Source organism: Mauremys mutica, chromosome 6 (assembly GCF_020497125.1).
Source record: "Mauremys mutica isolate MM-2020 ecotype Southern chromosome 6, ASM2049712v1, whole genome shotgun sequence".
In the NCBI taxonomy this organism is placed as follows: domain Eukaryota; kingdom Metazoa; phylum Chordata; order Testudines; family Geoemydidae; genus Mauremys; species Mauremys mutica.
The window spans coordinates 67,102,127-67,125,501 of record NC_059077.1 but is presented as its reverse complement, the minus strand read 5'-3'; the positions used below and the strand labels follow the sequence as shown (position 1 = coordinate 67,125,501).

Sequence of the window (23,375 nt, the reverse complement as noted above, 5' to 3'; positions counted from 1 at the left end):
GAACCACTGTATTAGCAACTCATGTAACAGAGCCCTCAGGCACTCTGCTCCACAGACATTAGCAAAGGATGCCATCAAAGTCACATGAGCTTTATGAAAGTACATTTTCTACACATCACTATACCTATGGATAACTCTGATAACCAACTGTTGTGCCATGCATTTTAATGACAAAAACATGTAAGATAGTCATTTCAACAATGTTGAAATTATCAGATTTATTATAGAATGATTAAAATTCCTTTCTGAAGATTTTTTTTCCCTAGCACGTTGTATTTTGTATTTGACAATAGGCTTAATTTTCTAAAGAACGCATCATAGAACACCAAATAGCACATTTGGAAAATCGCATTGGCACTTAGTTTGTGTAAAGTGAATGCCAAACTCTGTCCAAATATAGGATTTAGGCGTCCTGTTTGGGTGTCCATTTGTGAATGTCTCCCCATGAAAGAGGAGATCACAGAAGAGTAAGTTGTTTGCAAGGACTCACTTGTGCAATCCTGCATTACAGAGCACTGGTTTTCTGCAGAAGAGGATCTTATTCCTTTGAGAATAAAAGAAACACTTTGAATTCCAGAATGTGCTGGACAGCTAGCTTACATAATGCCATTTAGCAAACATCTACAGTGGTGAGATTTGGGGAGTCTGTGAAAGCTATGTGCATTTCTGATGAACCATGGAGCCCTGTTGTGTAGGGCAGTGGTTCTCTAACTAGGGCCGCTGCTTGTTCAGGGAAAGCCCCTGGCGGGCCGGGCCAGTTTGTTTACCTGCTGCGTCCGCAGGTTCGGCCAATTGTGGCTCCCACTGGCCGCGGTTCGCCACTCCGGGCCAATGGGGATGCAGGAAGGGCGGCCAGCATGTCCCTCAGCCCACGCCGCTTCTCGCAGCTCCCATTGGCCTGGAGCGGCAAACAGCGGCCAGTGGGAGCTGCGATTGGCCGAACCTGCAAACGCGGCAGGTAAACAAACGGGCCCGGCCTACCAGGGGCTTTCCCTGAACAAGCGGTGGCCCTAGTTTGAGAACCACTGGTGTAGGGGACACTGGGTGTACTATCACAGGTATGAGTGTAGGGGCTAGGGCAGAGTTAGTGGCTCTGCCACTATGTGGATCCACCAGGCAGTCTCCACTGCAGACGGAGGAACACAGAAGCTATTCCAGCCCTTATGATGGAATAGCAATTACAGATTGGGGACTAAGAAGTATTCTTCCCTCCAGACCAAAGAGATCCCTAGTACATAGCTTAGTGGCACTGAGGAGGTGAATTGGGGCTTAATGTAGAGAGAAATACATACTTGCAATAAGATATATTAGAACATCCTAATTCTAGCATAGGCATTTTCAAACATTTACATAGTGTAGGCCACATCTTCATAGAATAGGAGTCTCCTGCTTCTCTGTCCATTCTGGATTGCATGAACCATCTCCCCTACCATTTGTAATCAATCAGATACCTAAGAGAACAGCAGCAGTTGCTTACATGGCAAAGATAATATTAAGAAAGTGTTCAATGTATTTTTCAGTCTTTAATCTCATGCATTTTGTGCTTTTTTGGAGAAAAGTTAATGCCACTGTCCTTGTTCTTCATTTCATCTCTTCCCACTTGTTCTGTTCCTCTCCCTCTACTTCCCAATATGTACTACTTTGCTGCCTGGTCCCCTTCTCCTCCTGCACTTGCTTCCCTTTTTGCTTGGCTGCTTTTTTTTTCTGAACATGCTGCCCAGCCACCTGGTCATCATCTTCCTCAGCTCTCCTGGGTTTACTGCCTAGCTCCATAACTGGACAGTTGTCCCTGCTGTTGACTGGCAGCTCTACTCCTGTTTGTGGCACTGACTCTAGCAGTTCCCATCTTTTCCTCCTCAGTCTCTAGAGGCAGTCACTAATAGGGACATCTATGCGGACTCCTCTGTGGTGAAGAGCTTGGATATTTGCAGGAGCAGGTGGAGAGGAGGATGAACCAGTGATCAGTTACTGGTGGCTCTCTGAAGACAATCAACAAGTGCTCTGCAGACCATAGCACTCTCTTAGGATGAGTTTTGCCCAGTATTTTATTCTGTTTCATCATAAGGTTGTTTAGAAGTCCAAACTGCCCTGTCTGGTTAGAATGAGACCATTGCCGTGAATTTCTTTGACATATATTTGATGGCCATGATTTTTAAGGCTGAATCTCAAAATAAAGATGAGAAGCACTGTTTTAGGGGAAGCTGTTACGTTACATCATTTCAGCATTAGCAAATTACAAAATTTAACTTTTAAAGAAAAGTTGTGTTTTTCTTTCTGAATTGGTAGACACTATCGTTCATTGCTGAATGTATTGGGGCAAACTCTGAATTGGGCTTATCTCCCCTTGGCTTTGCATCTTCAGATGCATAGTTGAGGCTATCCATAGCGTGTTCAAGATTTTTGAATGAAGACAGAAGGAACCTGCAGTGTATTGATTATTATAAATGAGCAATTTTATGCCATTTTTCCTCGTGTTGCACTGAAAGGGAAACATTTCAGTGCATAAGCACAGAACACTGAAATGGAAGAAATCAACAACAATTATATATCCCTCTGCCAAACAGAAAAATAAAGTGAAGAGTCAAAAAACTGCTGGGGAGACTGACAAGTATATTGAAGAGCAATCAGTCTGAGCGTTGCCAGCTGTGACATATGGAACAAATATGGGAACTCATCTAGAAGAGAGGATTAAAAACTAGGGAGTTGGACACTAAAGACTGGAATGCTTGATGTTTTGAACACACAATACAAGAAACAAAAGTAGGAAAACAAATCAAGTGGAAAGGCATTTTTGGAAACTGAAGAAGCTAAAGTGGCAACTGGCTAATAAAACTGGAAGAGAAGAATACAGATTCATAGATTCCTGGCAAGAAGGGACCGCTGTGACCATCTGATACAAGCTCCTGTCCAACACACACTGTAGAACTTCCCCCAAAATAATTCCTAGAGCATATATCTTTTTGAAAAACATTCTATCTTTATTTTAAAACTTGCCAGCAATGGAAAATCCACCATGACCCTTGGTAAATTGTTCCAGTGATTGATAACCTGACTTCTTCTTCAACGCTTAGCTGAACAGTTGGCCGTAGCAATTGTTCGCCATTTGGTCCATTCCTTTGTGGCCGCAAGGGCTTGACAGGCCAAACATCCAACATCAGAACAGACTTGATGCACCCATGTAATAGGGGGCCTTAATTACCCTCTCTGTTAAAAAAAAACTATACCTTATTTCCAGTCTGAATTTGTCTAGCTTCAACTTCTAGTCATTGGATCGTGTTGTACCTTTCTCTGCTCGATCAAATATTTGTTCCCTTGTAGGTACTTATTGACTGTATTCAAGACAATCCTTAACCTTCTCTGTGTTAAGTTAAATAATTTGAATTCCTTGAGTCTATCCCATAAGGCATGTTTTCTGATCTTTTACTCATTCTTTTGGCTCTTCTCTGAACCTTCTCCTATCAGTATTCTTTTTGAATTGTGGAGACCAGAACTGGACACAGTATTCAAGCAGCGGTCACAGCAGTGCCAAATGCAGTGGTAAAATAATCTCTTTGCTCCTACTCAAGATTCCTTCATTTATGCATCCCAGGATTGTGTTCGCCCTGTTGGCCACAGTGTATACTGGGAGATCATGGTCAGCTGATTATCCACCATTACCCCAAAACAGTTTTTAGAGTCACTGCTTTCCAGGATAGAGTCACCCATACTGCAGGTATAGCCAGTATTCTTAGTTACTAGATGTATACATTTAGCCATATTAAAAAACATTATTTGCTTGTGCCCAGCTTACCAAGGAGTCCAGATTGCTCTGTTATCAGTTACCTGTCCTAATCATTATAGGCCACTCCCTCAGTTTATCTGGAAACTCAATGATGATTTTATGATTTCTTCTTCCAGATCATTGATAAAAGTGTTAAATAGCATAGAAGCCAAGAACCAATCCCTGAGAGACCTTCTAGAAACACACCCATTTAATGATGATGATTCCCTTTTACAGTTACATTTTGAGACCTATCAGTTAGCTTTTTTATCCATTTAATATGTTCCATGTAGATTTTATATCATTCTAGTTTTTTTTTTAAATGAAGATGTCATGTGGTACCAAGTCAAATGCCTTAGTATAAGACTATTACATCAACACTATTAACTTGTAATCTCATCAAAAATATATCAAGTTAGATCCTATCAAACTATTTTCTATAAACTCATTTTGATTTGCATTAATTATATTATTTCCTTTAAATTTTTACTGCGGTCCCATATTAGCTGGTCTATTATCTTGCCGGGATCAGTATTAGACTGACAGACCTATAATGGTCATACCAATTACCCTTTTTAAATATTGGTACAATGTTAGCTTTCTTCCAGTTTTCTGGAACTTTTCCAGTGTTCCAAGATTTACTGAAGTCAACATTAATGGTCCAGCAAGCTCCTCAGCCAGCTCTTTTAAAACTCTTGAATTCAAGTTGGACCATCTGATTTAGACATGTCTGACTTTAATAGCTGCTGTTTAACATCCTCCCTAGATACTAGTGAAATGGAAAGAGTTATGTCATGACATCATCTTTTTCCCTCAAATATGGAACACATATTCATTGAACACTTCTGCCTTTTCTGGATTATTATTGATAATTTCTTCCCATTTCCATCTAGTAATGGACCATTACCATTGTTTGGATTCTTTTGGTTCCTAATATACTTAAACTCCTTCTTTTCATCTTTAACTCCGCTGACCATAGATTTATCCTTTTGTCCCTTTGTTTCCCTTATAAGTGTATTATAGTTCCTAGTTTCTGATTCATATTCATTACTATCAACTTCCCCTTTTTTCCATTTGTTATTTTTTTATTTTATAGCTGTCCTCACTTCCCTTCTAACTAGGTTCACTTTTTAACCAATCTGACCTTTTTTCAAGGGGGTGGCGGGGGGGGTGTCATCTAATAAAGTGTTCTTAAACAATTCCCAATTATCATTCACATTTTTCTTTTTAAAATTTTTCTCCTATGTGATCTGGCTCATAATTGTTTTTTTCAGCTCTGTGAAATTGGCCCTTTTAAAACATGGAAAATTTAAACATGGAAAATTGAGATCACTTATAATGGAATGGAGACCCATGGAGAGTAAGTAGAGCAAGGGCTGCCAACTACAAAGAAGGATGGACTCAGAACAGAGATGTAGGACATGGCCTGATCATGGTTATCATGCAGTAGACAGAATGAGGCTGTGAGATGTATACAGCATTTTTTACCAAGAGCATTATGACAGTCTGTTATTCCATCCTGATTGTGGTGAAGCCTTTATTGATGTTTCTGTAACAAAGGTATGTTTCAGGGAGTTATATTATACACAACTGTCAAGTCATACAAAAAAAAATCTAAAAGAAGATCCCCACCTTTCTTCCACTTGAATAACTGCTTTCAAAATGACAACAGTATCAACAAATCTTAGGGTTCGTCCTTTCCTTTTGTACTGTGACAGGACTGGGGATTAAGAGTTCTTGCTTCAATTTTGACTGCTTAATGATTTACTCATCCCTGATTGTCTCCCTTTTATACTCTCCACTGCATACATTTGGGTCTTGGGTTGACACACAAAGCCCATGTAAAGAACGAGCTCATGAGGCAGCAGTCACAAATAGTAAGATACCATATACCTCAGCATCACATGGATGCCGTGAGATTGATTCATTGATAGGTGAAACTCACTCCTGTGCAGAAGGCCATCAAAAGCATCCAGTTCCATAGGGGGGGTCTGAATGGGGGTGAATTTCACCTTAACGTTTATAAAGCATTTTAAGATTCTTCAGTGGAAGATGCCATAATAGTGCAGGGCATTATGTGTATTTTGAAATCAATACAGTTTTGTCAGGTCTCCAAGAACAACACAGTTGTCAAACCAAATAATACTAGCACTTGATGCTTACACATGGTGCCTTCCATTTGAGGATCTCAAAAGCACCAACACGAACATTAACTGATTACAATACCAGTGTGATGGACATGAATTATCCGCATTTTACAGATGCATCAAGATATTAAGTAATTTGGCATACAGTGAATCAAAGCTTAAACTAGAACCTAAATGTCACTGCTTGGTCTGACGCTTTAATCAGTAAACATTGTACTGCTCTGAAATCAGAGCGTTTTATCAGAGCAGGAACTGCTTTAGGATTTGTGCCTAAACACCTTTACTTCTCCCCCTTCCACTTTGCAAAAAAGTTCAGAATTTTCTATAGGAAAGTTTATTTAAAAAATTCTTTGATAATTTCATTAAGCTGCTAAATCCATCAGTATCTATTTCCATTATTATTATTATTATTATTAAGTAATAATCTTAAATATGTGACCTCACATAATAATAGAAATGTTACTCTGGTTTTAATATACATATGCTGTTGAATGAATGAATAGGGTCAAATTCACACATGACTTACATGATGATGTAAATTACAGTTTGAGTGGGTTTTTTTAATCAAACAGGTATAAATGTGTGTAGGTGATAAAGTAGTGATCTTTGAAACTATTTGACTGTGTGCAGAGTGAGTGATTTTTATGTTAAAGGAGCAGTAGGAGGATGTAACAGGAAAAGTAACTAACAGGAGAAAGTAAGATAAAGCAGGCTTGTTCTCCATCCCTTAATTTATGGTATGCTCTCTTGTTAAATCAGACTTCCTTTAGTCTCTAAAATTTCCCTTGCGGACACTGAAGTATACCAAGTCCTTGGTCGGTTAGCCCCAAAAGCAGCAAGTCACAATCAGCAGTGCATTTTCAAAGAATTACTGAAGGTGTGTTTCCACTACATGTCACCAAGAAATGTAATCTTCTTTAAATAGTCTTTCGGAGCAATTTTTGGCTGTTGCAGGGCCAAAGTCTAGAAGGTGTTGATGCACATGTTTGGAAAAGAGCAGGAGCACAGTATGGGTGTTAGTCATTCCAATTTCTTTTCCTTAAGGATGTCCTAGAGTCACCACTCTGTTGGATCTCCACCAGTGACATTGTGAAAGGGCATAACATGATGTGAAGGCAGAGGGAAATAGGGTTGGTGTATATATATGGCACACATACACATTGGAACCTTTAGGGTCACACAGAGAATCTGATACAATTTAAGAGAAACTGATAACCTTCTGTAGTTTTTACCCAGCAGCTTACAGAATTTCACCCAGAATTATTTTCCTTCTGTGGAAGGTCCCAAAAGCATTACCAAAGAGATCTCAATTCTTTAAAAACCTGTATCTTATTGAATAACTTACTATAGAACCCTAACAATTTCATTCTTGTTAAATTCTATAGAACTTTCCATAAGGTGAGAGCTTGGCTGGAGAAGTCTCTATAAATCATGAGAGGTGTCTTTGATCAGGATGTGACCCTAATTGTTCTTTCTTATATCACAGTAGTGTCTGTGGACCAACTGAGAAGGGGCTAAAGGGGTGTATCAAATGGCCAATCAGTACAGGATAGGGGACCAGAATAAAAACTAAAAAGCAGTCTGATGTTATGAGCAATAGCTGCTGAGATTGCATCTTGCTCTTTGCGCCTGCTAGCTTGAGACTTTCTCTAGATCCCAGGGCTGCCTGCTCCCCAGAATTTTTCTTCCCCAAGCCTACATGGCTAGGGGAGGCTTTCATTTGCAGGAAATTCATGTACACAGTTGCTTTAGCCAAATGCCAATAAAGCCATATTACTGTTATGGTTATCATATCCTTTGGTGTCTCCATTCTTTTGCTGCTCCCCCTCCCACAAAGAACACAGTTGGAGTGATTAATGGAACATCATCTTCTACACAAAATGATACATACAATATATTTAAGGTACTCTAGGGACAGATTCTGCTTTACTCCAAATTTACACTCACTTCAGTGGAGTTCCTTGGATTTACAGTGTTGTAACTGAGAACAGAATCTGGCTCTTCTGTCTCCGAGGCAAGACTTCCAGAAGTTCAATTTCAGTGTTGTACTAATGAAACGTGTCACATGAATATCATGGCATGGCATGGTAAACTTCTCTCCTTACTACAACAAAAATGTATACATTTATGTTCTGACAGGTGTATCAGCCAAGGTTAACAATTTGGGTCCGCCAGGAACTCTTCCCAACTAGCCAAGGGGATGGAGGATTTCCTAAGGTAAGGCTATTTCCATAATTGTCCTTTACTCATTTTCTCTCATATAAAGATGCACAATTTACTAAGCTTGCAAGCTCTATACAAATATGGGACTGTGAAAGTTCATTAGTAAGGCTATGTTTATGTCATGGAAGCTATGACTTCCAGAGACCTCCCTGACATTTTCTGCTTCAGCCCCTGGGTGTGCGGGACTAGAGCTGGCAGTCAGTGGGGCCCCGGCAGGGTTCCAATGATAGGCGACAGCCATCTCAGCCAGAAGGTTTCCAGCAACAGGTCACAGCCTCCTGTGGGGGATGGGGGTGAGACACAGAGAGAACCCTGCAGTTCCCAGCCAACAAGTGGCAGAGGAAACCATGGAGCCGCAGCAGCAAAAGTCACAGACAGATCATGGCTTCCGTGAATTTTTGTTTATTACCCGGGACCTGTGCATGACTTTTACTAAAAATAACCATGACAAAAAATCTTAGCCTTATTCATTAGATGATTTAAACCAAAGGTTCTCAATCAGGGTGGGATGGGGCATAGTTATAGCATGCAAAAAGCATTCTAATAATCCAGTAGTAGGGAGGAGGGTCCAAATGCCAGGTTGCAACACCACTCACTCAGATTTGGCCCAACTGCCCCTCCATCATGACAAAAGGGCAGACAGACCAAATTTGAGTGAGTGGTGTTGCAACCTGTCACATGGGCTCACAACATCACTCAAATTTGGCTCTCTCACTATTGGAGGGGGCGTGGGGCTCCATGGAAAAAAATAATGCTAAGGTGGGGGATGATTCAAAAAAGGTTGCGCAACTGTTAGTTTTATTGTGAGTCATGATATTCAGTGTTTTTCTTAAAGCCCCAACTCTGAGTCAGGTAATTGCATGAGAATCTCAGCTTTCATTTAAAAATAATAAAGTTTTACCCCTCATCGTTGCAGAGAATAGCTTGAAAACCAGAAGGCAAGTAAAAAACCCAAAATTTATTAAAGTCTCATGTTTTTTAAGTTAGTCTCATGAGGTATTTTTAATGCTTGATGTTGGAATAGCAAATTATTAAAAGAAAGATTCAACTATCTGAAGTGGTTATAAACTATAATAAAAGAGGAGAAAATTTCTTTCTGCATCTGTCAGGGTTTTGCACTCATGTCTTACCTGCCTTAAATGAAAGTTGCATAGTTTGACTAAAGTTGTGTTTGAGAATCAGTAAGTATGTTAACACAAATGCAGAAAGTGTGGTATATCTGGCAGGATTTAAGTGATTTTACTCTGTTACTGGTGTGGTAAACCCATAATTGGATAAGAAATTTGAGTAGCAAAATGAAACAGTTATTCAAAAACCAAAGAACATATTTGTTTCATTCCCATATCCTTGTTTGCTAATGACTCAAAATCTGGCAGTAAAGTTGGCAAGTAAGCAAAATGGAAAACTGTTTAGATTATGTTTGTTACTATCTAGACTGAGAATTCCTGTGAACAAAACTCTGCTGTCCCATCTGGATAATAGCATAATTTCCATACTTTTTTAAGGAAAGTATAACATTCATTAGACTTCCCTTCCACTTACAAGATTTGCAGACTGTCCTTATATGTGAGCTTGCATCTTTTTAAATTAAGATATGAGGCAGTAAGCTGGTACAGGGACAGACGTTACCATTACTGGCACTCAAAATACTGTCAAAAGTTCATCAAGCAAGACAGTAGTAGTGCTAGGTTAAGATGGAGTTGGTATGTGAAGATCTACTTTTTCATAGCTTGGTCACATTTATGTGAAATGAATTTATGCAGCGTTGCCGTAGCCAGGTCAGTGCCAGGATATTAGAGAGACAAGGTGGATGAAATAATATCTGTTTAAACTTGAAGGCTTGTCTCTCTCACTAACAGAAGTTTGTCCAATTAAAAAGATATTACCTCACCCACCTTGTCTCTCAATTAAATGAATTTAGTAGTTTCATAATCTCTAATAGAAAGCCGTTGCAGATCACACAACTGTTGTACTCATACTGTCTTAGTTGCCAGTCTTTGTTGTGAACATTATTGTCCCGAACCTCTATTCACATTTATACAAGTTGGTCCTGCAGCACAAGGTTGAAGCTATGACTAGGTCAATGAAAGAACAATCCTTTCATTGCCTCTGGACTTGTGAATAACTGGAGTTCTTATTCGGTGCCTGCAATCTGGAAACATAGCCTAAAAAAGTTACCAAAATGGCTTACGGTTTTGGAGATAGCCAGAACTATTACATTTTATTTATTTTCCATCTTAACTCTCTTGTGTCCCTGCTTTTCCACTGGGGTGCATTTGCACTAGCTTTATCTAGATCTTCAAAAGATATTTTTGTATACTTGGGGGGAACTATCTCCAAGTTTGTTTTGATAATAAAGTCTCAAAACTAAAGTGAATATTGATATGTACAGCCTGTCTTCCTGCACAGTATGAGATTCAATAGAAACAAAGTATGTTTGGAGTCTAATTCTTGAATCAGGTTGATAAAGTTAGTCAGAGTCATCTTCAATTTAACAGCTTTATGAACTCTTTACTAATCCCAAACAGCCTGAAATAATGAAAGAATAATAATAAAGTGAACAGATTTTTGAACTCATAATTGCAGATAAAAAGACCCTTTCTTTCTCATGGAAGTAGCAAGTATACAGGGCTATATTAAATAGAGAGGATGTATTTCCAGACCCAGAAGGGTCACATGGGATTTTCTATTTTATGATTATATGGCAGATTTTCAGGACTGAGATTGTTTTCACAGCTGAAAAGGAACTGCCCAACACAAAGCTTCTGGAAACATGCCCAGATCTTTGGTCTCTGTATGTGTTTGCATGTGTAAGTTTCTAGTTTTTTCCCCATATCTTGTAATGATACATAAGTAACAAATTAGTCAACAAAAAAAGCAAAAATATTAGTGCAGTTGGGGTTTTTGTTAAGTGGAAGAGAGTGTGTGTTTAGTCACTGGAGCTCAACAAGCCATGCTTAATTTTGAAGTTCTTTCCTATGATGAGATAACTGGTTCTGTGGATGAGGGGAAAGCAGTGGACCTGTTATTCCTTGACTTTAGCAAAGCTTTTGATATGGTCTCCCACAGTATTCTTGCCAGCAAGTTAAAGTAGTATGGGCTGGATGAATGGACTATAAGGTGGATAGAAAGCTGGCTAGATCGTTGGGCTCAACGGGTAGTGATCAACGGCTCCATGTCTAGTTAGCAGCCGGTATCAAGCGGAGTGCCCCAAGGGTCGGTCCTGGGACGAGTTTTGTTCAATATCTTCATTAATGATCGGAAGGATGGCGTGGACTGCACCCTCAGCAAGTTTGCAGATGACACTAAAGTGGGAGGAATGGTAGATACACTGGAGGGTAGGTATAGGATACAGAGGGACCTAGACCAATTAGAGGATTGGGCCAAAAGAAATCTGATGAAGTTTAACAAGAACCCAAGTGCAGAGTCCTGCACTTAGGACAGAAGAATCCCATGCACTGCTACAGACTAGGGACTGAGTGGCTAGGCAGCAGTCTGCAGAAAAGGACGAGAAGCTGGATATGAGTCAACAGTGTGCCCTTGTTGCCAAGAAGGCTAACGGGATTTTGGGCTGTATAAATAAGGGTGTTGCCAGCAGATTGAGGGATGTGATCATTCCCCTCTATTCGGCATTGGTGAGGCCTCATCTGGAGTACTGTGTCCAGTTTTGAGCCCCACACTACAAGGATGTGGAAAAATTGGAAATAGTCCAGCGGAGGGCAACAAAAATGATTAGGGGGCTGGAGCACATGACTTATGAGGCGAGGCTGAGGGAACTGGGATTGTTTGGTCTGCAGAAGAGAAGAATGGGGGGGGATTTAATAGCTTCTTTCAACTACCTGAACTGGGGTTCAGGTTCCAAAGAGGATGGATCTAGATTGTTCTCAGTGGTACCAGATCACAGAACAAGGAGTAACAGTTTCAAGTTGCAGTGGGGGAGGTTTAGTTTGGATATTAGGGAAAAAAATTTCACTAGGAGGGTGGTGAAGCACTGGAATGGGTTACCTAGGGAGGTGGTGGAATCTCCACCCTTAGAGGTTTTTAAGGTCAGGCTTGACAAAGCCCTGGCTGGGATGATTTAGTTGGGGATTGGTCCTGCTTTGAACAGGGGGGTGGACTAGATGACCTCCTGAGGTCTGATATTCATAGGCAAAACTCCCATTTCTGCTCCAGGAAGGGGACAGGGTAAAATTCTCCTTTCTCTGCCAAGCCCAGGTAGCCAGTCTTGGGTCAGAGATTGTTCCATGAGGTTTTGGGGAAGGGGAGACAGGAGTATTTCCTGTCCCACAGGCTGCAGATTGGTTGCATTGCTGCTCCCAGTACATGCCCACATATCCCCCCCTTACACCTAGTTATATCCACTTCACCACCTTCTAGGGTTGCCAATTTTCTAATTGCACCAAACTGAACACCCTTGTCCTGCCCCCTTCCCTGCCCCCACTCATTCCACCCCCACCATCGCTTGCTCTCCCCTACTCTCACTCACTTTCACCAGGCTGGGGCAGCGGAGTTGGGGTGCAGGAGGAGGTGTGGGGTGTGGGCTCCAGGAGGGAATTAGGATACGGGAGGGGGCTCAAGGCTGGGATACTGGAGAGAGTTTGGGTGTGGGAGGGGGTAAGGGGTATGGGCTCTGGGAGGGTGTTTGGGTACGGGACGGGGTTCTGACCTGGGACAGGTGGTTGGGGTGCAAGAGGGGACGCGGCCTCTGGCTGGGCAGTGCTTACCTCAGGCGGCTCCTGGAAGTGGCCCGCATGTCCAGCTCCTGGCAGAGGGGGCAGGGGGCTCCTCGTTCTGCTCTCTCTGCAGGTGCCACCCCTGCAGTTCCCATTGGCTGTGGCTCCTGGCCAATGGGAGCTGCGGAGCTGGTGCTCTGGGCGGGGGCGGTGCACAGAGCCCCCGTGGCCACCCCTGCACCTAGGAGCAGGACAGTTGGCCGCTTCCAGGAGCCGCGTGGAGCCAGGGCAGGGAAGGAGTCTGGCTTAGCCCTGCTGAGCTGCCAACTGGACTTTTAGTGGCTTGGTCAGCTGTCCCTCCGCACTTCCAAGGAGATAAGCACATGGCACACAGATGGTGCTGTTGCTGAGCAAGGATTTTCTCAGTATTTCCTACAGCCAGGGCCCCTTGTTCTCCCTATAGAACAGAGGACAGTATTTGCCTGAGTAAGAACTTCAAGGACTGTGATTATAGGACTAAATACTGCTCCTGGATGTTTGTGCACAAAGGCCAATGGGAGCTGAATGTACCTGAAAGCAGAACTTAGCCTGTAGCTAGGTCAGTCTGGAAAGAGATAGTAGGAAAATCACAGAATAGATAACTTCAGCACAGCTAGATACATGTAATATGAAAAACCTGATATAAATTATGGCTTTATTGGCTTCGAAGCCAGAAAAAAATCATCTTATTGTCATTTTTTGATAATCAGACTCGTGTGTATATTCAGTTGCTGGAGTTATGTCTTAATTCAGGAGTTTACAATTTTATTGTCAGTTCTTTGAGACTGAACTCAAAGAAGTCAATATATTAGAATGGGACTCGGATTTCTTAAGTAAACTTTTAAGAAAAATAATACAATCTTTTTCTTTTAAACTGATCAGTGTGCTTCTCCTAAATGATAGGGCTCAATCATGTTTTCATTTTAGTACTCTTTTTTTAAAAAAGGGGAGGAAGGGGGGGCAAAGCAAAACGCAGGTTTTTAAAGTCATTTCTAACAACCATTAACATTCTGCCCACAAATGTCATGTTACTAATTTTACAGGATTTCCATTTTAAGGCCCCATTTGGCAGTTCATCACTATTCAGCAAAATGCTTAATTACATGCTTAACTTTAAGCACATGCTTAAATGCTTTAGTGATTTGGGGACTAATTATTGGGATGTTTAAATATTTGGGATGTGGTTGATGAAAATCAGCCTAGGTAGGTCACTAATACTGCACCATGTTGTTAGCACAGACTCAGTGTCAGTATGGTATATTGCCATTCTCTGCTAAATGTTTTTTTCAGTAAAGTATTACAGGAAAAGCATTCATTAGTAAGTACCAGCTATCTAAAGAAAACCGATTTTAAAAGGTACATTACACTAACTTTGTGATCTTTTATAAATCAGACAGGTTTTCTGTGCACCAAACTACATGTAGCAAAAAAAGTCGCCTCAATCCGTCTGTAAATGTATGCCCACAAATTTCAAATGCATCATTGTTTGCACACACACAGAGCCTGCATTTAGGGGTGTGTGTGAGAGAGAAAAATCAGGTATTTAGCCATCTGGCAACCATATTTAATTATGCAAGTATCTCTTTGTGTGCCAACAGCATGTGCAAGATGTGCACATGCAAATTTAGGCCTAGATTGCCCTCAGCTTTTGCGTAGGTGCATTTGCAGACTCATCTTCCCATCTCTTTATACCCAACTGCACAAGGCTGGTTTGCAGTCTCTGCAGTTGGGAAAGCAAAGGGACTTCTCCTTACTAGGCCTCCAGAGCCAAACACTCCCCCAGAGGTGGACAGAGAGGAGAGAGACTCTTCATGCAACCAGCCCACAGAATTAGCTGGCTGTGTTGGGGTCAGGGAGCAGATTGCCCCATTTTGAAGGATAACATAGTGTAGTGTGTGCACTTCCTGGGCATTGTGAGGAGTCGAAGGAAGGATTATGGCTCCTAAAGCACAACCCCTCCCCAAGCTCCTCCTGGGATGGGTTGATTCTGCACTGGCTCCAACCTGTGTGGGCCAAGGACTGAATTCCACCACCTGGCCTTTAGGGGTGTTTTTTGTTAACTTAGTCTTATGAGTCTGCAGGACACACTGGCCCAGCTAAAAATAAAACAAAGACATAAAAATTCCAACTAGAAGCTTCAAGGCTTCTGGAGTTGTTTAAACAATCCTTTTCCTTCTATGGAGCTGATATTTATGTTTGAGTAGACTGTGTTTAATATGTAAACCACATTTACAAGGCTATACAAGTCCAAGGATGTGAGGGGGCGATGGGGGCGGGGGAAGAGAAATGCATTTAACAGCTTTCGCAGAAGCACAGCTAACTATTTTTCTTCCCCCCCCTTGCAGGGAAATCTTACTATCCCAAAGGAAGTTAATCGCAAGAAGAACAATGAGACTGAAGCTGCATTCCTGACTCCAGCAAATGGCTATGGATATCATTTCACTGAAATCAATTACCTCTACCCTTTTTAATCATAATTCCTCCATTTGTATTACATATGGTATATGGGTGTTGATGAGGTCATGGTGTCATATATCGGGAATTGTTTCTGTGTAAATCATCAAGTATAAGAAGAAACTATGGGACTCTGAGCCTTGCTTTAGAGAATGACAGTGGATAAATGTGTATCATATAAACAGTTTTTAACATTCTGACTCAAGTAAAAACTCTCAGAATTTCATACTGTGAATCCATGTTTACCAACATTACAGGTGGGCCTTCAGGCCTGGTTCTGCCACAACGTCTTCCACTACTCAAACTCCACCGCTGACATGCAACCGGTAAACTGCTGCCTCTCCATTTCCACCATTCCTAACTGCTTCTTGCAGAGGCTGAGAGTCCCTCTTTTTTTCCCCCATTTAGATGTAACAAGCCTAGTAGTTTATTTTCATCAATTGTCTGTATATCTCTATATTTTATCCATGTACTCTTTTGATGTATAGAAGTAGTATGAAACTCATGGTTTCCTTGTGGTAAGTGATTGAGATGCTGCCACGGGATTTGAGACACTGATGAATGGTGCTATTTTGGACTTTAAACATGCTCCTTGGCAAGGTAGCTCTGATGGAGTTATTTTTTATTTCCATGTTCTGAGAAGGTGTTGGTACTTTGTTTTCCTGAATGTTGTTCTTTAGATGGGACTGACTTGTTTCCTTGTGTCTTCAGTGTGGCTTTCTTATTCAGTGTTGTAGGGTGAGTAACTACTCAGAGTAAAAGTGAGGGACTGATTCTGGATCAGGGTACACTCACAGACATGCAACTGTAGTGGGAGCAATCACAAAACTGTAATTTAAGTAAGTCTCCTTTCTTTATCCTGTCCACATAACTTAGAAAAAGATGAGCAATAATTTTTCAATAGTCTTTGGAAGTCTCTCATACTTTTGGGGGTGGGGTAGGGAAGGGTTTTTTGAGAAAAAAAAGGGGGGGAGGCAAGTTTTTTTAAATCCTCATAAAATAGGTGATGTGGTAGGGATGAAATAGTGATTTTTTTTCCTTAAAACTTCAAAAGGAGACACTCTTATAAAAGGCAAAGAGTATATTTAGGTATCATCAAAGTGTAGATTTTACATTTTTGTTCTTGCTCCCAGGGAATTTAGAAAAAACAAAAGAAAAACCCCCCAGTACCATCTACTCATGGAATGTTGTTGTGTTAGACACAGTCTGAAAGCCCACCTTAATTTTTTTATATAACTCTGTCTTTTAGCTCTTCCTTTTACAGGGCAGGCCTTGTTCTGAACTGTTTTACCTTTTGACTGTTAAATACCAATGCATGCACTACACTGCTTAGGATCGTCCCCTCCCCCCCCTTATTCCCTTTCTTGTAAGTTTTCTTTTCCAATAGATTAGATGCATCAACTGTGCTGTATTATAGAGCAAGAAACAGTACTCAGCAGTTGTGGCATTTATGTATAGTTGCAATTGTGTACTGTTGAAAATGCAGGCTTTTGTAACAGTGTGATCTATAATAATGCACTGCAAGTACCCAATGTATTTTAGCTATTTTAGTAGGATTTGCTCAATAAATATGCAAGCTGTAAGGGTAACCATACTGTCTCTGTGTTTCTTTACCATAAGGGAAGAATTACATTCTTGGTTTTTGTACCAGTCTTCTAAGGGACTTTTGTGGCAATAAGGCTGCTTATTTCAGACATTTCTAGAGGTGTGACAATTCCATTAGAGCTGTTGTCTGCTAAACAGTGATTATTATTACATAGTGTCACAAATGTTGGGCGTGCCCAATATAAGTTTCTCAGCTATGCCACTTATTTAGCTTAGTATGTTGCACGGGCAAATGCGTAAACAGAGGAACACAAAATTCATGTTGATTTAAAAAAAACTTTAGTAGGTTTGTCATTCATGGTCCTGAACAAACCATTAGGTTAACCTGAAGTAGAATATACTATTCACTTATAGGTCAAATATTCACTATTATTGGAAATGAAACATTCAACCTCATTTATATTCTACTATAGCATGTATAGAAAGGATGCATCTGCCATGCTTTGGATAATTGCAGCACTGTACTTCTTTATTCATGACAGATTGGATGAGATGGGATTCTGATTTTTTTTTTTTAAACAAAAACTGGAAACTAAGCATGGGCTTATGTGTACAGCAAGCACAATATGTTCATTTCACATCAATAGATGTCATTACAGTTACTGAACAGAGATGTTGCTGAATTAAACCCAAAACATTCTAAGTTTTGACTGGACTTTCTCTGCCCTGTGCTAATTGGCTATTTGCTCCAACCTTCCCCATCCCTCAAGTCTCTTCACTTCTTCTCCACCTTTCCCCCTTTCCCTTCATCTTATGCCTGCCTAACTAAATGTGACTCCCTCTCCCCAAAAGCATGGAACTAACAAGCCATTTGCTGCCATCACATTGCTCACTCTGCCTGTGTGTTAGACTCCCTTCCCCACTCCGTGTTTGTCTTGTCTGTTTAGATCACAAGCTTTTTGGGACAGGGACTGTCTTTCTTCAGCACAGTGGGGTCCTGACCCATGACGGGTTCCTAATACAAATGCTGTTTTTTCCTTGGGTTTATAAAAAAATAGCCTTTAAAAGTCACTAGATCCAATTCTTGATAAAAAAAAAGGTTCTTTCACAGCAGCAGTTTGGGGTGGGGAGGGAGAAATTAAGTTATACACACTAAATAAAGTGTATTAGTTTCAGATGCTTTTATCACTGAACCCAGGAACAGATGCATTTAAAAAAAGCCAAATGGAGCTACAAGCTGAGGAGCTGTCCCTTGGTAATTTCTAGTCACTGAGCCAAGTTCATCCCTGGTGTGATTCCATGCAGTATAATTTGTTATTCCCTCTTGGTGGAATGATGCCAGAGATTAATTTGACCCAGTGTCTTTGACGGTTTTATAAAACAAACAACCCTGCCCCCTCCCCCCCCCTACAATTTTGACCCACATTCATCCAAGAGCTAGCTTGATTTAAGTCAATGGACTGCAATGGGTTTGGGATGAAGTTGGCCTACTCTGTTTTAGAAAGTGACTATATTGGGTGTTTGGTGACTCTTCATCAATGTTAAAAGGGTGATGATTGATTTAGTGTGGAGGGGGCAGCACCTGCAGGAATTACATGACAGTAAGAGCAGCACTGAAGGCTATCATGTCAATAATCTTTATAATTAAAGAATGAAGAATCTGTAGATAATATTTTTCAATAGGCTGCAAGACAATAGAAGACTCCCCCAAAGCCCAGTTATTATTAATGTCAAAGGTCCTCTCTCTCACACACGTCTGTAACAGCTTTTTCTATCTTACTGTACTAGAGACTTGAAGTAACCCTTGGCAATTTTCATACACTTCACTTTTGATAGAGGCTGTCATAAACATACAGCTGAGGGTAGCATAAAATCCCTTTTTACCCTGTAAGGGGTTAATTCCTCTTTTACCTGTAAAGGATTAAAAAGCTCAGGTAACCTAGCTGACACCTGACCAAAAGGACCAATGAGGGGACTAGATACTTTCAAATCTTGGGGGGCAGGGAGGGGAGAACAGGCTTTGTCTGTTCTGTGTTTGCCGGACACAGCTCAAGGAAGCAAGCAATCCAGCTCCTATAAAGTTAGTAAGTATTCAGCAAGGAAATGCATTAGTTTATTTTTATTTTGGCTTGTGTTTTCCTTTGTGTAAGAGGAAGGTTTACGCCTGGTTTTGTAACTTTAAGGTTTTGCCTAGAGGGGAGATCCTCTGTGTCTTGAGTCTTTTGTTATTCTGTAAAGTACTTACCATCCCGATTTTACAGAGGTGATTCTTTTACCTTTTCTTTAATTAAAATTCTTCTTCTACGAACCTGATTGATTTTTCATTGTTTTAAAATCCAAGGGTTTGGGTCTGTGTTCACCTGTACCAATTTGTGAGGATATTATTCTCAAGCCTCCCCAGGAAAGGGTGTAGGAGCTTGGGGGATATTTGGGGGAGGTAGGGCTCCAAGTGGCCCTCCCTAAATGTTTAAATCACTTGGTGGTGGCAGCGTTACTTAATCCAAGGTATAAGAGAGAAATTGTGCCTTGGGGAGTTTTTTTTCCCCCAGGTTCTTAAAAGAAGAATTTTAATTAAAGAAAAGGTAAAAGAATTACCTTTGTAAAATCGGGATGGTAAGTACTTTACAGAATAAAAGACGGTTACTCACCGTAGTAACTGGTGTTCTTCGAGATGTGTTGCTCCTATCCATTCCATGTAGGTGTGCGCGCCGTGCGTGCACGGTTCTTCGGAACATTTTTACCCTAGCAACTCCGGCGGGCCGGCTGGCGCCCCCTGGAGTGGCGCCACTATGGTGCTGAATATATACCCCAGCCGGCCCATCCGCTCCTCAGTTCCTTCTTGCCGGCTATTCCGACAGTGGGGAAGGAGGGCGGGTCTGGAATGGATAGGAGCAACACATCTCGAAGAACACCAGTTACTACGGTGAGTAACCGTCTTTTCTTCTTCGAGTGATTGCTCCTATGCATTCCATGTAGGTGATTCCCAAGCCTTACCTAGGCGGTGGGGTCGGAATGAGACGTGGCGGAATGTAATACCGCGGAGCCGAAGGGGCTGGCGTCGTCTCGAGACCTGCTGGCACCCACGCGTAGTGGGAAGCGAAGGTGTGGACTGAAGACCAGGTGGCCGCTCTACAGATGTCCTGGATGGGAACATGGGCCAGGAAGGCGGCCGACGAGGCGTGTGCCCTGGTTGAGTGTGCAGTGAGTCGGCACGGGGGGACGCGAGCAAGCTCGTAGCACGTTCGTATGCAGGCCGTCACCCAGGATGAAATCCGCTGTGAGGAAACCGGCTCGCCTTTCATGCGGTCTGCGATCGCTACAAACAGTTGCGTCGAACGCCGAAGGGCTTCGTCCGGTCGATGTAGAAAGCGAGGGCCCTGCGGACGTCCAGGTGTTGGAGGCTGTTGCTCACGAGGTGAGGCGTGCGGCTTCGGGAAGAAGACCGGGAGGAAGATCTCCTGGTTGAAGGTGGAAGGCCGACACCACCTTGGGAGGAAGGCCGGGTGTGGCCGAAGCTGCACTTTGTCCCCGTGGAAGACGGTATACGGGGGTCCCGCCGTCAGGGCGCGGAGTTCCGAGACTCATCTGGCGGATGTGATCGCTACGAGGAAAGCCGTCTTCAAGGTAAGATGGAGCAGAGAGCACGTGGCCAAGGGCTCAAAGGGTGACCCCATCATCTGGGCGAGAACCAGGTTCAGGTCCCAAGTCGGAGCAGGCGGACGCACCTGAGGGTAGAGACGGTCTAACCCTTTAAGGAAGCGGGCTACCATTGGGTTGGAGAAGACAGAGCGACCTCCTATAGCTGGCCGGAAGGCTGACAGAGCTGCCAGGTGCACCTTCAGGGACGAGATCGCGAGACCTTGACCTTTCAGGTACCAGAGGTAATCGAGGACGGTCTGGATGGGTGCCGAGAAGGGGTTAAGACTTCGCTGGTTGCACCATAGCGCAAAGCGTTTCCACTTCGCGAGGTAGGTAGAGCGCGTCGAAGGCTTCCTGCTTTCCAGCAGAACTTGCTGCACCACCGCCGAACATCCCCTCTCTGCGTCGGTCAACCACTCAGGAACCAAGCTGTAAGATGCAGCGACTGCAGGTTCGGGTGACGAAGCCTGCCGAGGTCCTGAGTGATGAGGTCCGGCCATAGCGGGAGGGGAATGGGTTCCCGAACTGACAGCTCGAGCAGCAGGGTATACCAATGCTGCCTCGGCCAGGCCGGAGCGACGAGTATTACGCGGGCCCTGTCCCTCCGAAGCTTGAGTAACACTCGGTGGACGAGCGGAAACGGGGGGAAGGCGTAGAGGAGGGACTCCGTCCATGGCAGGAGAAACGCATCTGAGAGAGAGCCTGGAGCTTGACCCTGGAAGGAGCAAAACCTGTGGCACTTCCTGTTGGCCCGGGAGGTGAAGAGGTCTACCTGGGGAAACCCCCACCTCTGGAAGATTGTGTAAGCCACATCTGGGCGAAGGGACCACTCGTGGGAGGCGAAGGACCTGCTCAGACGGTCGGCCAACGTGTTCTGCACTCCTGGCAGAAAAAACGCTTTGAGGCGAATCGAGTGTGTTACGCAAAGATCCCAGAGGAGCATCGCCTCCTTGCAAAGCGGGGAGGATCGGGCTCCGCCCTGCTTGTTGACATAGAACATGGCTGTGGTGTTGTCCGTGTACACCGCTACACAGCGGTCCTGAAGGTGGGTCCGAAAGGCGAGACACACCAGACGGATCGCTCTCAGCTCCCGGACGTTGATATGGAGGGAGAGCTCCTTGGCTGACCAAAGACCTTGGGTGTGCAGGTCTCCTATGTGAGCCCCCCATCCCAGCGCCGACGCGTCCGTGGTCAGGGTGATCGACGGGCGAGGAGGGCGGAACGGGACCCCTGCGCAGACCGTCTCCGGATCCAGCCACCAGGTGAGCGACTGGAGAGCGGGACTCGGCACCACCACCACCATATCCAGTGGGTCGCGCTGAGGGCGGTACACCGACGCCAGCCACATTTGGAACTGGCGAAGTCGCAGCCTTGCGTGCGCGGTCACAAACGTACACGCTGCCATGTGACCTAGGAGACGTAGGCAGCACCGCACTGTTGTCGTTGGAAAGGCCTGCAGTGTCCGTATCAGGGAGGCCAACGTCTCGTGCCGAGCCCGAGGGAGGCAGGCTCTGGCCAGAGTGGAGTCGAGGACGGCCCCTATGAATTCCACTCTTTGCGTCGGAACCAAGTGGGACTTGTCGGCGTTGACAAGCAGGCCGAGAGACCGAAACAGATGCAGTATCTCGGACACCTGAGCCGCTACCAGCTCTTGGGTGCGGCCACGAATCAGCCAGTCGTCGAGATATGGATACACGTGAATTCGACGACGACGGAGGGCCGCGGCCACGACCGCCATGCATTTGGTGAATACCCGCGGTGCGGTGGAGAGGCCGAAGGGTAACACCGCAAACTGGTAGTGGGCCTCGTTGACCAGGAAGCGCAGGTAGTGTCTGTGGGGGGGGTAAATTGCCACATGAAAGTAAGCATCCTTCATGTCGAGGGCGGCAAACCAGTCTCCCGGATCCAAGGAAGGGATAATGGTCCCCAAGGTTACCATCCGAAACTTGAGTTTGCAGAGGTACTTGTTCAGAAGACGGAGGTCTAAGATGGGACGAAGACCTCCTTTCGCCTTGGGGATGAGAAAATATCTGGAGTAGAATCCCCTGCCCCACCTGCAGGGAGGCACCTCCTCGATGGCACCCATGCTCAATAGAGACTGGACCTCCTGTAAGAGGACTTGCTCGTGAGAGGGGTCCCTGAAGAGGGACGGGGAAGGTGGGTGGGAGGGAGGGGGCGAAATAAACTGTAGGCGGTAGCCGTGCTGGATGGTGCTGAGCACCCAGCTGTCCGATGTTACAGAACGCCACGCCTGGAGGAAGCGGGAAAGGCGACTTGAAAACAAAGGGGATGGATCCTGGGGTGAGAGTGGTGCGCCGTCCTCGGGCGTCCCATCAAAAGGTCGGCTTGGGGCCTTGAGGAGCCTTGGACGAGCCTTGGGACTGGTTACGCCGCCCGCCCGATGGTCTGCGGTGGAATGGGGCCCTGCGATTATTAAATGGCCAAGACCTGGCCTGTGGCACGGGCCGATAGGGCTGTTGCCGGAACGGCCGCCTCTGAGTGGCCGGCGTATGCATCCCCAAAGTGCGGATTGCCACTCGACCGTCCTTCAGGGTCTGAATTCTCGTGTCAGTTTTTTCCGAGAATAGGCCCTGCATTTCAAAAGGGAGGTCCTGGAGGGTGTATTGTACCTCTGGCGGCAAAGTGGACGACTGCAGCCACGCAATGCGTCGCATGGTCACACCGGACGCCACAGTTCTGGCCCCCGAGTCCGCTGAGTCGACCGCTGCCTTAATTAAGGTCCTGGAGGACAGCTTGCCCTCCTCCAGGAGCGCCGAGAATTCTCGGCGGGAGTCCTGCGGGGTCAGCTCCGCGAATTTTCCCAGGCATCCCAAGATGTTAAATGTATATCGGGATAGCAGGGCCATTTGATTTGCGATGCGGAGTTGGAGGCCG

The 23,375-nt window shown here is 43.9% G+C and overlaps 1 protein-coding gene across 1 annotated transcript in view; it reads left to right on the top strand.

The window, feature by feature from the left end:
- The window catches only part of LOC123372713 (neuronal regeneration related protein), a 34,671-nt gene extending 17,786 nt beyond the window's left edge, over window positions 1-16,885 (top strand). Inside the window, exons 3-4 of the mRNA XM_045021060.1 lie at window positions 8,047-8,124; window positions 15,188-16,885. Coding sequence (XP_044876995.1) covers window positions 8,047-8,124; window positions 15,188-15,313 — 204 coding nt within the window. The 3' untranslated portion in view covers window positions 15,314-16,885. The remainder of the gene's footprint in view (window positions 1-8,046; window positions 8,125-15,187) is intronic.
- Window positions 16,886-23,375: the final 6,490 nt, after the last annotated feature.